Source organism: Mycteria americana, chromosome 17 (assembly GCF_035582795.1).
Source record: "Mycteria americana isolate JAX WOST 10 ecotype Jacksonville Zoo and Gardens chromosome 17, USCA_MyAme_1.0, whole genome shotgun sequence".
Lineage (NCBI taxonomy): Eukaryota > Metazoa > Chordata > Aves > Ciconiiformes > Ciconiidae > Mycteria > Mycteria americana.
In genome coordinates this window covers 3,007,359-3,023,718 of record NC_134381.1, presented here as the reverse complement: position 1 = coordinate 3,023,718, position 16,360 = coordinate 3,007,359, and the positions used below count along the sequence as shown (strand labels likewise).

The 16,360-nt window shown below is 47.8% G+C and overlaps 1 protein-coding gene across 4 annotated transcripts in view; it reads right to left on the bottom strand.

Moving 5' to 3' along the window:
• The window catches only part of NSMF (NMDA receptor synaptonuclear signaling and neuronal migration factor), a 50,708-nt gene that overhangs the window by 15,692 nt on the left and 18,656 nt on the right, over positions 1–16,360 (bottom strand). For 2 of the 4 annotated variants that reach the window (XM_075519783.1, XM_075519784.1), the window contains exons 3-7: positions 13,873–14,352; positions 9,194–9,269; positions 6,924–6,929; positions 6,295–6,363; positions 1,916–1,968 (exon numbers count right to left, since the gene is read on the bottom strand). In XM_075519783.1, the coding sequence (XP_075375898.1) occupies positions 1,916–1,968; positions 6,295–6,363; positions 6,924–6,929; positions 9,194–9,269; positions 13,873–14,352 (684 nt within the window). The remainder of the gene's footprint in view (positions 1–1,915; positions 1,969–6,294; positions 6,364–6,923; positions 6,930–9,193; positions 9,270–13,872; positions 14,353–16,360) is intronic. The other 2 variants (XM_075519781.1, XM_075519782.1) reach the window with 1 other exon arrangement.

Sequence of the window (16,360 nt, the reverse complement as noted above, 5' to 3'; positions counted from 1 at the left end):
TATCTTCTAGACAGCAGAAGACAAAGTGCCCACTTTCTGAGCAGGACCATTACAGGGTATGTAACACAGAAAAAGGAGGACACTGATGGTCTCTCCTTAAACGCACACTGCTCAAACCTCAATTTAATCAAAGCTATTCCAGTGTCCCATTGTAAATGCTCTGACTCAAAGGCCTCACAGGAAGATGTACTCAACAGCTAATGACACATACACGACCAGAAGAAGGCAGTAGTTGTCCAGTCAGTTCTCCCTTCACATCTGTTTTTGGGCAGGCACTCTCTTCATGTTCTAGTGACATCCCAATCACAGCTGGACCAAACAGAGGGGGGCCTCTGGAAAGCCCACGCTTTCTAAATTTTGTTCCAAAAGAAATCCTTCAGTTTTTGCTTGCCTGCACTCTTGTGAGCACACACACACACCCCCCCGCCTTTTTTTTTTTTCCCCAAAGGGCATTATATTGTTTGTACTGGCATTTCCCAAGCCAAATCCAGGGAGCTCAGCCCAGCTGGCTGCACCGCAGGCAAATTCCTGGGAACTGCCAACCACAATGTCTGACTTGGCAAGCCCATGTGAGAGCCATTACAGCTAGATTAACAGCCACTTATAGCCACTAATACCTATTTCTGGTAGCAGACAGAACAAGTTTGCTGCAGTGTATCTAGTAACAGCATCTCGTGTCAGCGGCACAGGAATTCACTGCAGATCTGCATTACAAGAGCTGAGAAGCAACCTGTCCTCTGCTGCAGTGTGTCCAAGTGTGGGTGTCCAGGGAGACAAATCACATAGGAAGTTCTTCAGGTGATCTCCATCCTCAGCTTTCATTTAAAACCAGGCATTTAGCTATTGTGCACATGAAGAAAGCTTTGAAAACATGACCCGAGAGTTACCAAGGCAGAGAGGCATGCCTGAACTTCCAGACAGCTCTAGGGGGAGGTGAGCCCTGTTCATTGCAGGCAGTGCTAACTCAGATGCCAATAAAGACACTTTAAAGGGCAACGCTGTTTGCTGTTCACTTCGCACAGCACACGAGAAAGGAGAGGAGAGAATGCGAATTCAGCTCAGCAGCGCTTTGCTGTGGGCAGTCTGTACATGATGCCCGGCCAGGGGGTGGGAAGAACAAGCTGTTTCCTCTTCTGGAGCAATCCACAGCTCTCGGGAGCTGGTTACACCATTCTCAGCCCATTTCACAGCGATAAGTGAGCTGCCCCAACCAAGTTATGGAGGAGTGTTGCCTTCCTCAGGGAAAGGGAACTGCTGTTTCCCAGGCCTAAGAGGTGATGTCTTCGCCAGTGAGGCATAACACTCCCTTTGTCCCCCTTGCCCCAATCTCTTCCCTGTTCCTCTTCTTTCTCCCTTCCACTGTCCTCTCAGCTCCCACCGGACAACTTTCCACCAGGTCCTGCTGCGGAGATAGCGGTGGGACAGGGGAGGAGAAAAGAGAAAGCTGCCAGTCCATGTGGCACATGAAGCACCGACTGTCCCCAGGGAGCCACAGCTGGTCCGCAGCTTCAGTAAGAGGCCAGGCAGCCCTCACCAGCTCTGCTGAACTCTCAGGTCTGGTTCTCCTCACAAGCATCTACGCCAGTAATCACTGAAAACCACACGCACATGGGACAAGGACGCTGCAGCTCTCCTTCTACTCCTCGCACTGAGGCCACAGAGATCTCCCACGGCCAAGGCAGAGGGTCCTCAGAAATAGCTTAAAGGCTGCTTGCAGACATCTGTGTGTCCTGGAGACTTGCAACAACCTGGACTTCTTTTTTTGTAGGGTAAAATGGCATCAGCAGGTCAAATCCTTTCTCTGGCCCAATGCTAGGTCCTTTCTGCCTGCATCTGCACACAACATAGGGTTCCCCATGTCCCACCGGCACAAACCCCAGCTCCTCACAGCCACATCTTACAGGTGCTCACTTACTTTGTGCTTTAACCCTTCGGCTCCCCACCATGCGGAGGTGCTTCCGAAAATTCCTGAAAGAAAGGCCAAACAAAACCTCTGAGAAAGGTAATATGAAGCAATACCTGGGCCCAGCAGGACTGAAAAAACTGGGAGGAAAAAGAAAAATTGGGAAGACAGTGTATTTCCTTCTGGGCATTCAAAAGCTGGAGACCAGGTTCCCAGCCTGCACCTATTCAGTGCTGGGGACGTTATGTTTGTCAAGAGTGTGGCTGTTTCTTCTGAACTCCCTGGGCTGGTGGTACAAGGCAAGTGAGGTCCTACATGGCAGTCCCCTTCTCATGGCCTGCTTTCACTTTCCTATGACTAAAGCACCTGTGCTGTAACTTTGCTGAAGACACTGCTGCTGCCCATGCTGGCAATGCTCCCTCTTCTCCTGGTAAGCAGCAGTAACTATTCCCCTCTCTCCTTTCTTCCACACATGCTTCAGCAGGGAAGTGGGGTGCCCAGGCTCTGCCCTGCTAGGCAGCATGCACACACCATGCTCATGGCTGTGCTCATTCCCAAACACATTCACAGCAGCTGCTAAAATCCCACCCGTGCTGTTAGCAATCATGCAGCCCGTACTGCTCTCCAGGGCAAAGAGCTGGGAAAGACTGAAGCAGCTTCTTCCTTCTCGGATAGCACTGTTCAGCAAGGCTGACTGTCCTCATGGGCCTGCTCTCTGCAAGTGCTGCCTGCCTAACCCTGGGCAGGGAAGCCCCTGCCCAGGACTCACAGGCAGAGTTCAGTGGCAGAGCACACGGCTCCAGAGGGAAGTCCACCAGAGGGTAAGCTTCGGGGAGCAGTTACACTCCGTAGTCAGGTCTGTGTAAAACAGACCGTCCTGGCCACTCCTGAGAGACCATGGCAGAGGGACTCTGTCCAGCCCCTCTGAGTGCAAGGGACCTGTTTCTCTTAGTTTCTCATTGCTCACCTAGACAGGAACCAAACAGGACAGGAACCAAACAGGACACCAGAAGAGACACAGGGAAGAAGCAGCATGTGGACTATTAAGAAAAGTGTCACCCCTTCGTGAACACTACTTAGTCAGGGTGACTTCACCCTGCAGTGCAGCCCCCGTGGCCCCCAGGGATGTCAGTGAGCCCGTGTACCAGCAGCCTGCATGGAGTGGGGGAGCCTTCCTAGATTCCCTTCTGCCCCACCAACATACACCGCAGACATCAAGCAAGAGAGACTACTGCTGGTGAAACAGGTAAAATGACAAGTCGTCTGGCTCACACACAAGTTAGTGGGATGAGTAGGGACATGTTACAACCATGCAGATGCTTCAGCAAACTAATTGGACTAGAAGACACTTCCAGCACCAACGTGAAGTTGTTCAGAGAAAGTCAGATACGTCTACTCCTGTACAGAGAGATCGACACAAACACAGCCCTCATGGGAGAGCACTTAACCCACGCCACCTTCTGCACTGTCCCCCACTTTGGCCTTGGATCCCATGTTGTCATCAGGATCCAAATTCAGCAGCTCAAGAGGGAAAACTAGCAGCTTCACTACTAGCACTAGTGAAGCTGGGAGCAAGTTTATTCCATGACAAATTTCCATCTGTCCTTGGGCTATTAATGTTATTTTCCAAAGATTTATTTTAGCTCTACTTGGGTACGTGAAGATTCACTGTTGTGGATCAGACAAGTGCCCCCTTTAGACAAGGAACTAAAACAATTCGCTTCACTAACACATGCTGGACTGGCTCTATGTACAAAGCCTTCTGGGGTGCATGATGACTGATAATGTGGGCTGTCTTACTGTGCATTAGATTCAAATCCAAATAAATACAATATTTTAAGGGAACCAGAGTAGTTCTTTACACAGAAAGGTCTTAGACATATGTTGTAACTCATCAGAATGAAAATCTTTATGGTCCATTGTTAGACCAAGATCATACCAGACACTGAGCACCAATGTTAATTGCCAAGGTCACTGTTACATCCTTTGGACTTTTGGCATTTTGGAGTAAAATCCATTTTTCTGTTAAATGCTCAGTTGTCCTCTCCGCAGAGGAGCTTCTTCAGACCCTGGGGGAGATGGGGGTAAAGCAGTCTTTGCCATAGAAGAGTGATGCTCCCAGCTGCCTAGACAGCTTGGTCTCTCCCTTGAGTGCGGGTTGAGGACAGCTGTCTAGGTACGTCTCCTAAATACTGCTGAGGGCAGCTCCAGGGAGAATCCAGCTGCTCAAGGTTAACCATCGCACCAAATACTTGGAGAATGGGACAAAGGCCTTTTTTTCCCCTCTCAGCTCTTCTAGAAAAAAGGCATTTTGGAAAGGAGGTGCCAGCCTGGGACTGCCTCTTAATGTGGGCATCCTATGGCCATCTAGATCCTTCTGAGGGCTTTTTGCAGCTGTATTGGTCCTCAGGCCCCTCTGTGCTTGCATGTTAGCACAAAGGGACTGGCACAGCTACCCCTGGGGAGCCGCAATCTGCTCTGTGAGCAGTGGGGTTACATAAACCTGCCCAGCCCAGTCTTCCTGCCTGGCTCCTGCAATTGCACCCAGAAAACCCAGTGTTATTTGATCACTAGCAAGATCTCTTCACCCATCAAAATTCAACAAGCATCCCTCAAGTTACAGTGATAAAATCTCCTTATTACTCCCTTTCCTGGACAGTCCTCCTCCTTACAGGCTCCAGCTTGCCACACAGTCCACACGACCCTATGCGACCTCCATGGTATCCATCCCAGCCAAAGGGTCTTCAACACACAGCAGCCCTGCTCTGCACGCTCTGCAGCTGTGCCTGCAGCGGTTCAATCGCACTCTGCAGAGAAGCCTTTTCATTACCCGAACAGAGGTCAATGACAGAATTGCTGATGTATGTCACTGCTCTGCAAAACTCCCAACAGCACCTCTCACGTTCTCCTCCCCAGCTCCTCCTTGCAGTGGTCACAAGGTTCAGCAAACCACTGGGCATCACTCATTCTGGAGGCAACATCCATTGCACCAGCACATGTGCCGTGCCACACAAACCAGCCTCCCTGTGCACCAGACACACAGGGCCAAGCACTGAAGAGGCTGTGCGATAACAACTGAACTTCTGAAACACCTGAGGCCATGAAGGGCTGCCCAACAAGCATCCGAAACTGCGGGGGAGCTGGGGTCCTCTTCACTCCCTGGAGAAGAGAGCTGAACACTAACTGCTCGCAATCTTTACAGCTGGCCAGGGTCTGCTTGCATGGCACAGCCAAAAACCCACATCGACAAAAGCCCATCATTGCTATCCAGTCTCCTCTTTATCACAAGATAAATGCAGATGGGCTCCCACTGTACAATCCTGCCTAGACCTTAAGCGTCCACAGGAGGTGAAGGGACACGCTGGCCACTCAACACAAGGATGACATGACTCCGTCCTCTATCCTGACTACTCAGCACCACCAAGGTATACAACTCCTACTCCTGTATTTGTCAGCCATGTGAACAAGCCGTTTTCTAACAAAGACTCGCCTCTGTCCAAAAAATTCTGAGAAATCTCTTTCTTTTTAAAGATACACTGTCTATTTATTTACAGCATCTTTAGTTTTCATTCCTATTTCTCTTCATTATTGATGAAAAAAACACCACCCTTAAGTTGCTAAAAAAAAAAAAATTCTTCCTGGCAATTTCCCAGTTAAGAAAACCTGACGTTTTTCTCCCACTTTGTTTTGAACAGTGCTGAAGCGATCATGGCAGTTTTTAACCAATGACACAAATGCTGTGTTATCCTTCCTAGTAGGCTGCCAAAATACACGAGCTTTGGCACATTTAAAAAAACAAAACAGCTCTGATTAAAACAGTGGCTAAGTGATGTGCCTCGTGACGCCAGCAGAGGGAAACCAGGACCCTTCTGTAATACCTGGACAAGGAATCAGTCCCCATCCCCTTTTCTTTCCTTTCTGTTCTCTAAAAGAAGATTAAAGAAATAGACTTCTGGTTACTAGAGATGTTAATTTTGCCTAGGTCTCAGATTTCTGAGGTGCATTTGTAGATGCACCAACAGCACATAAAAGTATTCAGCTAACCTCAAACAAATTCCAAATATTTGGGAGAGGGCTAGGGAAATTGCATCTTAAATTTTTTAAATATATATATTGTATATTTTCCTGCCTGAGACACAGATCCTGTAAATTATATTTGGAAGCTTAAAAGAAACTTGACAGTGTTCCTTTAAGAAGATGGAGATTAGCTATCTTGAGTACTGCAGCATCATTCACCTCCACATTTCCAACACAGCCACTGCTAATGTCCCTATGAACAGCAACACAGACAGGGACAACCACGTTCAACGTCATCAAGCGTCACTAGTGACACCCGAAGGGCCCATGCAACACCAGGCAAGGTTACGGCTATGGGAGAAAACGGGCCCTACCTCTGTATAACAGCTGCAGAATCATTCTCTCGTTTCCGTCTCTTCCTCTCTGCGTAGCCCCTGAACGCCCTGGGAAACCATTTTAAGCCATTAACCAACTACACAGCTTTGAACTGGAGAGGACACGAAACACAGACAGGAAAGCTCTCACCAGACAACAGAGAGAGATTAGGCTGACTGAGGAAGACAGACAGCCCTTGCAGGACTGCGTGCGAGTCAGGGGCCAGGCAAAAGTCTCACCAAACCAAAGGTCCTCACTCTCTAGGGTAGGTGGCTGGAGAAGCAGTTGTTCCTAAAGCAAACAGAAGAGTGGCCAGAGCACAGCCCAAAGAATGGGGGCGAGGAGCCATCATCCCTGCTACGGAGGAGACTGCAGACACAAAACCTCTGTACACCAGGATCAAGAGGGACAAAAGCATGCTAGCAACTGTAGTCTCCATTTCGAAGATGAGGATGGTTGTGGTGTGATCCATGTAGGCCTACCAGGTGCAGCCATCTAACCTCTTGCCAGCTGACAAACAGCCCTAGCATAGGGAAAGCACGAGTGAATATGATGGACAGGAGAGGAGAGGAGAGTTTATCCGGGACACCAACAGACAAGGAAATGAAAAAATGAAGATTATACTTACGAGATGCTAGAGATTCCAGGAGACGCAGGGAAAAAGAAAGAGAAGAGGAATTCATTAGTGCTCAGCCCTAGCCAGCGTTCTGAGGGAATTCTCACTTCAGAAGGAATATTTCTTGTTAGGTGGAAAGAAATTGCTTTTCAAATTAAACATTTCTCAGTGGTGAGACTCCTACTTGACGGAGCTAAATCCTAGCTGGGGCAGGGTTGGCATGAAGCTTGGATGCAAATTAAGCTCTGCAGATCCAGAGAACATGCAGGTGTACAACTGACAGCTGAATGTGGCCCGTCAGGCTACGATGGGACCTCAGCATCACGGGTTTCTGGAGCAGGGAGACCTTCTCCCACAGTGACAAAGACTTGTGAAGTCAGCTCACGCCATCTGGTCTATGAAGGAAGCAAGCACAGTGGGCTGAAAACACTAGAGCAGAGGCCAGGAGGACAAGGGCACCTGGGGAAGCCATTCCAACCAGCTTAGGGAAGTGCCCTGAACTTTTGGAGATGTTTCTGTGCCATTTCTAGAGGCAGCACAGAATCTCCAGAAACGTTAACCAGGGAGCTACGTTAATGAGGGAGCTGTGCTCCTCAAGGCTTTCCTTATGGCACTGTTCCCCAAACCAACCTCACTTTGGCCTCCAACAGCTCCAAGCCTTGTAAGCCCTGCCATGGGCCACCATCCTGCAATAAACCTTGTGCACAGCAAAGATGACTTCAGATAGCAAAGGATGTGCCTGAAGGCAAAGGAAATGTGCTGATTTTGTGCATGGTTTGGTGTGTCAGATCAGAACCGTAAAATACCATTCACTGTTACCAGCCAACATTTCTAAAGAGCAAAGCATCTCTCAGATTGCCCTCAGACTGCCCACAGGCCCTGTCAGCCTGGTGCCCAGGAGTGTTAACCAGCTGGGGTGCCACCAGACTTACAATCCCTGAAGAGGAGGCAGAGGGACACAGAGGTCAGGTCACACAAGCAGCGCTAGGACCATACAGAGAGAGCAGAAGCCCATGGAGACTCCTCACTCCCACTGTCGGGGTGGGATTAGCACCCCACCACCATGCATCAGATTCCGCAGACTGGCACCAGGCAAATGCCTCCCCCGTGCTGTTCCCCATGCTGGGAGGGTGGGTCATACCTCCAGCTGAGCTGGAGGGAAAGGGCATGAAAATAAGCGTTTTTTCGGGGGAATGCAGATCCCTTCCAATATCTCAGCAGCCACCCCTCTCCCCAGCACTGGATCCAGCCCTCCCTGCATCAGTCCTTACAGGTCTGATCCAGTCTGGGTTATCCCAACATCAACAATCAGCCTCTTTTTGGGATTTGGGAAGGGCAAGGTATGAGGGAAAGAAAAAATGGCAGAGAAATAGATTACAAAAAGGACACCAGATTAGACAAGGAGAAATAAAGAGAGCAGTAGAGCTGAAGGTGACGCAGACATGGGAAGAAGGACACAGGAAGAAGGTGACAAGGCTGGAGAAGGGCCTCAGAAGGCAGAACAGTATCTCATTTCCCTCATTGCTTGCCTTGGCTTTCCAGCCAGGTGGGAAATACTTGAAACAAGGAGACTGGTTTTCCTGACAAGACTGGTTTTCCTGACTGGATTTCCTGACAAGTTGGGTACAACCTGGAAATGCGGCTTCCCTTATTCTCCTCAGTCCTTCCAGAACTGCCTCCTCCCAACACACAGCAACCAGGGGCACCAAAGGCTGCGTGGAGTGTGGAGGGAGAGGCTGCTCCTAACTCAGATCTGTTCACGCTTTGCAGAGATTTTACTGACACCTTCTTCAAATGACCAGACCAGCACAGAAGCTGTAGGGCTATATCTCATCCTATAGAGACGCACTCCTCTGGAGTGACGGATGCAGGGCAAGCCTGGAATAATGTTCCCTCAGGGCAGTGGCTGTAGCAGAAGCAAGTGGTGGAGAGTCTCAGCTAGTGCTCCCACAGGACCCTCACTCTGCAGAGGCAGCCCCCTGGCATGGGGGGCTGGGACATGGCAGGGACATGGCACAGTGTCACAGAGAAAATAAGGGAAGCAGAGAAGAGTTGGGTAGCCCAGGGAGTTAAAGAAGGTAAAACCAAACAAGTGGGAGTAGTAGGAAAGAACTAATAAGTGCAAAAAAGAAATTAATAAGGAACAAGGTTCTCTCTCTCTTTCACCCCCGGACTGCGGTGCCAAACATACAACTCGATTGCTCCAGGCTCTCAGATACAGCTTTGAGTGAGCCACAAACTTTAAGATACACAATAAAAGCTATGGCAGTAGGTTCACTTACGCTTGCATAGTTGTAGTAGCAGTTTGAAAACTGAAGAGGTTCTCTTTTGGGAACCAGGTTCGTATGGGGACATCATCTGGAAAAGAGAGAGCAAAACCTGAGAATCCAGCGGGCAGAGACATCGTTCAGACAGCAAGACTTTCCAAGCTCTTTCTCTTCGTACTTTTCTTCAGCATCCTGCCCTGTACTAAACAGGAGAGTCTCATCCTTCTCATATATATGCACACTACAAAACACTGAGTGTTTTGTAAATTTGTGCTAAGCCTGTTTATCAGACTACTAACTGAAGAATGAAAGCTCTATCCCAAGCGTGGAAGATTAGAATAATCCAGGAATTACAGAAGAGACATTTGAACAAGAAAAAAAAACAGGGGAAAGAAACATTCTTCAGGCATTTTCAGGCATTCAGAGGCATTTTCCAGCCTCTGCCTTTTCCTTACTACCATTAGTCTGAAATGTCCCATTCATCCAGTTCTTTCTGATACAGCCTCCTGTGGAAGACAAGAAGCATTCACCTTCCTCTCTTCACAACTGTAAGCCTGAGAAAGACTCTCTTTCCTACCATTGAAGTTTCAATAAACCCCTCACACACCTGCTCCTGATGACCTGGCCTTCATGAGTTCTTCTGGTTTTAGAAGTCAACCTGCACATCAGCTATACAATCTGCAGACAACTCTTGTGCTTATTTAGTCCCCTATGTTTGCAAACTGCCCTGCCTGAACCAACTGCGGATTATTTCCTAATTCTGTTGCATTAGGACACCGCATCATCTTCACATAACGACCACTAAGACAAAAAGCAGGCAGCAGAATAAGTCACTATTATGCGTGTGGGATGGTGGTGACCAGAAGGAGGAATCTGATCAAGAAGCAGCTCCTACTGACAACTCTCAGGCTGAAGCTGGTCAGGCAGGGAACCAGAGGTGTATCAAAATCCACTGACACAAGCCGTTCAAGACCTCAGTGGACCGGATCCCTGGCATTTGGGGCTACCTGATTTTTCACCTTGCTTCACTCCCAATTTGTGGCTTCCTTGCTTAATGCCTTGCCACATGTTGCTGATCCCATGTCTTGCTTCACTCATTCAAGTTTTAAGATCATTAGCAACTACAGTATACTAACTACTAGTCATTAATATTCTGGCATTGTCAAGAGTATTTTTTTAATTCATTTTCATTGGTCAAAACCCAATCAAACCCTTCATGCCTACTGCAGACATAATTACTACAGACCAGATATCTTACCAAACGTTTTGTCCAGATCATCATCTACTACAGACTGATCCTGCTGTTCCCTCACAGTACAAAAAGTGGCTGCAATTACAGATGCAAGAAATGCTAAGTGCAACTGGGGAGGCTCCCTTTGAAGTGAAGCTTCCAAGAAATCATATAGAAAGCTGTAACAGACACTCCTTCTCAGCTAGCAGTTTATGCCAAGCCTTGTATAAAGGCACCCTAAGGAAATATATATGTTAAATGAAAACTGCATTCTAGTATGCTAAATACTTATTATGAAGTTCCTATGTCTGGTCTCCTCCAAAAAACAGATAGAGAAGAAATGCAAAACAGCTCAGACTGTAAATGAATTACTTGTTTGAAGTCTCAAACCCACAAAAGTGGTAAAGGAGGAGAAGTTGTACAAATTCCTTTTTAGCCAACAATTCTGTACAGACTTCTCAGGGACTATGCATCTCAAAGGACTGACAATCTCTTAATATATTTTACAGCTTTTAAGCCACTGCTTTGATTCAAAACAGAGCTTATGAACAACAGCTAATATCCTTATGAGGCTTTGCCTGGGCAATCACTGGAAGCCTCCCCTCCTTTTCTGATAGACAGGAGTCAACATAGGAAAGATATCACGCCCCGGCCCACAGCACTCAACGGAGAATAAAAGATTTGTGACTCTTCAGAGGTGCCTCTTTACCAGCCAGAGGTTGAACAGTAGCAGAGAAGTACGCAGCTGGGGACTAGGGAACACAGCTCAGCTCCAGAGCTCATCCAGCTAATTCAAATTTAGATTATGAGTACAGCTATTTTGCTTCCAGCAGCAGGTAGCATGCTCCTTTTTGGCCAGGCAGAGCATCTTGTTCTCCTTTCTTGTTACCATCAGCTGTGATGAAACAGTCAAGGAACCATGGGCCTGGGTAAGACGGGAGGAACACCACTACTACCACATTCAGCATCTCCAGCCACTTACCAGGCTGCATGAAAATCTCAGCACCTCTGTCCATGAGTGGATGTGTTCGCATCAGACACTGGGAGCAGCACAGGAGATGACAGCTTGTGCTTCTCTGGAATGGTGTTAGGCATCATAAACTCAGCATAAAAATCTGTATTAAGTTATGCCAATCTGGCCTAACTGCCATGAGTGTTGGTTTGCAGCAATAATGTGTCATGTAAATCCAAACAGAGAAAGCAGCACTGTAAAGTGAACCTCTGGGGAAATTAGTCTCTCTCTCTCTCCTCCATTCATCTCTGCTCTGTTTTCACTGCTAGCCATGCATGAAGAGCATTCCAAAAAATATATTTTGCAACCTGTGACAGTTGTGCCATTCAATTCTCGGTTTTTCTCTGAGTAACAATGCTTGGATAGAGAGCGCAAACGAGATCAAGCTGAGAAAGTTTTCATTCCATGACACCAGTGCTATGATGGGATTTGGTCTCAGAGGCACAGTGCTGACGGTGCAGCCAGACGTGCAAGCACTCAGAAGCTTGAGACAAGCACCGAGGGTAGCTGCTGTCTGCTTGTACGAAGCACAAAATACTCATGGAGGCATCTGCAGGTTCAGCGCTGTCAACTCTGTTCCCATTTAAGTAACTACTCCAATATATTTTCAGAAAGGCAAATCTCCATTTCACACTGATAACTGGCCCTAACAAAAACTGCTGCCTAGTTGAAAATACATATTATAAATCCCAAGGCCCAGAAACAGAACATGGCATCTCTCTATAGTATTTGCTAGGACATGTTTTCCAGCAAACAGAGGCGTTTAGCTCCAGCTATGAGGAGTTAAACTTTTCCATTAGTGATCTGGAGCTCTCCTTTGGTTCTCTGTCAAGTAACCTGCTTCAGTCCCACAGTGCATAGTACATTTTTGATTTGTTGAGGAAAGCTTCCAACATAAATCCATCAGCACTAGAACAGGAAATCTTCACTTTCTTAACTCAGTACGCACCATGACGCTGCAACCGATTCAACTCAGCACCCTGATCTCCAGAAGACCAAGCCCCTGGGGTTGTGATCTCCTTTCCTGAAACAGCTTGCTTTCTCTGTCCTCACACAAGCTTTCTGGCTGTGTCATCATATGCAGAGCCATCTTTTAACAGGTAAAACACATATGATCATAAAACCATAAACGGTTTCCATACAGGAAAACTCTTTTCTTGCATTTAAGCAATAAAAATAATAAAGTCTAAACTCGCACATGTAGTGTCTGATGTGAAACCCAAAAATTACAGGGAACAAACAGAGAAACAATGCATGGGAGTTAGTGGGACTGTAGGTGTTCTGCACATTTGATAATCAGTTCTTTTTTTATTATTATTATTCAGTATTAGGCCATGTATTAACTTAGTCACAGAATTTCAAGCATCTAGGCATGAAAGTATGGTCCAGAACCCAAACTTTCAGTGATTTTACCTGCAGTAAATATCACTTTGATATTTACTAGAAAACTATGAACCCTGGAAAGATGTACAGTTTGATCTCCGCAGTCCTTATACTCAATTTCTTTTCAAGGAGAAAACCTTGACCTTTCCTGGCTGGACACTCCGCTCTAAAAGCCTTGATGTGTGTTTATAAAAAAAAAAAAGACAATCAGACAAATTAGGTCAGACTCTCTGCCAGCCACATATAGAGCTGACAGGCAAAGGTGGACTGCGTACTAGTTTATAATTCAAAGCACATAGATTGTGACATATATTTGATTAATGGTTAAGTTTTTAAAGATAATCAGGGATTTTTTAAATGTAATTGAATAATTACAAGCCCTATTCCCTGAGAACATTGAGCAAATGGATAGTGAGTGGGGAAGAAAGTCCCATATTGTGTTATTTGCTAGTATTTATGGAAAGCCCATGAGGTGGCACTACATGAGGGACCCTGCTAAACTGCTTCCAGCCACGCAGTCAGGCATTTCAGGGATGCACCAAAGTACCTGAGCCGAGTTGAGGCTCCCACTGAGCATTCTGGCACGTTCACAAAGATTTCAGCTGCCTCAGCCCCAGAATGAGGCAGAGGAGAGAGGGTCCTGCTCTGAACTGCCTCCTGGATGAGCACAAATGCAGGTGTTTTGACACAGCCCCTCCTCTCTTGCTCTTCCTTCAACAGTAAGGGAGCCCACAGAGATCACCCTCACTAAGCTACATGAAGCTGTCATGAAAACCACCCAGGTCATCTGCTGCTTACAAGCTAGAAGCAAAGACAACGGACCTTGGACGAGCTGGCTTGAAACTGAGCTCAGCTTAATTTCAAACTCCTCCTTTGACAATCCCTTTCCATGAACGCTGGTGCAAGGTACCAGCAAGGTGCTGAAGGGGAAACACTACAGAGCCCAACTCGAGGCACACAGAGGCACAACAAAACCTCCATGCTGGGATGAGATGGGTGTCACCCTTCACCCCTGTGTCGATGAGTCCCTTTGTGTCCTTTCAGCACCCAGCATTCACCCCTACTTACCAGACACTCGATCGACACTATACATCCTCTCCAGCCTTTTTCTGTGCCACCCAGTCTCACTGGATTGATGCTGCTCCAGGTCAAAGGAATGCTGGGAAGGGGCAGCCAGCCGGGTGCAGTTTGGGCACTCCTTGGAGCCGTGCCGGCTGCCTGGCCAGCCCTTGCAATGCCTGCTAATGCCGTGAGAGCCGCCAGCACTGTGCACTTGGTGGCCATGGTGGCACTCCTCTTGGGCAGCCCCCTTCATCACCACCAGTTCCATGCTTTCATTCTCATGGTCTGACAGCATCGGCCTCTCGCCGGAGATTGTGTAGACTCGTGGCTTCGGTCCCTCGCTTGGCATCTTCTCTGCCTGCTCCTCTGAGAAGCTCCTCTCAAACTTGCCGTCTGAGATGACAGAGAGCCTGCGCTTGTTCTGTGCTGCCTGCTGCATCTCAGGGGAGTCCTCCTGTCCGATGTAGGAGTCTGCTAACAGGTGATCTGAAACAAATGGCACACTTTCCTTAAAACCAAAGCACCCTGGACACCAACAAATTCAGGAGGCTCTTTGTTACTGTTGCAGAAAGGGGAAGGGGGAGAGACATATGGTACATTCTCCCAGGAACCTTTTCAGATGAATGCATGCCCATAGCCTTTTAAACCTCCAGAGCTGGTACTGAAATGAGAGACATCTCTCACAAATACACCCAATATTTTAAGTGCGCATGGCCACCAAACAAGGCTAGAAACAAATGCAGGTCTCATTGCACAGCCTGAAAATGCTTACGTGCAAAACAGCCCTTGTTCAGCTGCGCAGTCCTTCTGCTTCAGCGGGTTTAGCCACGCACAGGCTACTGAGCTGGTGAAAGTTTGCACGACAAGGACCAGCACCAAGTTCTCTAAGAAGTGACAAACTCCGAGTGTTTCGTACACCAAGTTATTATTTTTTTAGAACTAAGGGGCAAACCACCAGGGTTTGGTTTTTTCCCCCCTGATTTTCTGCCAATTGGTTTGACATGAAAGAAATGCAAAAAGACTTCAGCCAACAGCTGCAACGCAGCGTCCCGCTCTCTGCAGCACCCCTGGTTAGCAGGCCTCGTCGTGTGTGCAGATGGCAACAGCACAGCCTGTGGAAGCTGTCCTGAAGGAAAATGCAGCCGCTCCCTTTGTAGGGTAGGAAGATCGAAAGGAGAGAGGCCCATGAGTGCAACTATCTTTGGAGCCCACACACTGGATGAAGTGCCAGGAAATCTCAGCATTTCCATGGCAATTCCATGCATGAACCCAACAGTAGCTCCCACCCACCTGCTAATCCTTTTTTCAAGTGGCTGTTAATTACCTCTTACACTTCCCTTCAGATGGGAAGCAGCTAGGGGACTGTTAAAAAGGCTCAGCAGGGAATGCATTATTCATGTGACTACTACCCCAGAAAAAATAAAATCATTACTGTCCAGCACAGAGAGCAGCATTTTAAACAGCAGCAGAAAGCAAACCCAAGCCTTTACTTCACTAGATATTTAATGAACATCTTTCCTTCAGCTACTGAGCCGTGACCTGGAAGAACTCGGCAACAATCTGAGGCTTGGCAACCTTGTAGCTGGCCATGAAGAGATGAAGGAGGAAGAGACCTATCTCAGGACAAGTCTGGTGTCGGTATGTGTGCAACATGGACCTTTCACTGCTGCCACGTTCTGCTTCTTATGAAGTGCTCTTGTGCCCCTCTGAAAAGAGCCTTCCCAGGCTGAGGACGTACACTTTCAGCTTTTGAATCTGAAGCCCATCCTGGATTGTGCTCATGTTGCCAAGGGCCTCTCCCCCTGCTCTGTTTGCAGCCGAGTCTGAACTGAATTTAGCTGGTACTGGTACAGTGTGTCACCCTTATCTCATTTTTCTGCTTGAGATACAACTTCCTCCAGCACCACTAGGAGATAAACACATCTCTGGCCACTCTGCTCAAGAAGTGACTGTCAGGACCGTTCAGGCTGACACAACTCAGGTTCATTTCACTTGTCTCCTAGTGAGACCTTGCACTCTCCGGACACTGTAGGTGGGAGCTGTGTGACTCCTTGAGCTGACCAGGAGAAGAAGCCTGTAGGAGTCCTAAAGAAAGAACTATGCCTCTTGAAGATATAGCCGATGCTGTCTTTCCAGACTTCACATGAAGTCCAAAATGCGTGCCTAGGTGTAGTGAGGAGTCATGCACCTCACTGATACTGTCCAGGTAAAATATGAAAGGTGGGCAGTGGTCTACTTCACCCATGGTCTCCTGCACAGAGACAGCAGGGACATCTGCACCTCCCTCCAGGAGGAGAGCCTGATGGACTACAAGGGCCATCACCAGAACAACTGCAAGCCATTCAAGAAGAAGCTGCCTCACCAGCTGTCATTCAGGTGGGATATGGTGTGATGGACCAACCAGTGCCGAAAGTGTTCACAGGCTCCAAAGTCTCCCCAACCACTTGTCACCCTTCCAGAGGCAGCAGGCCACCACATCTGTTCCACAGCAACT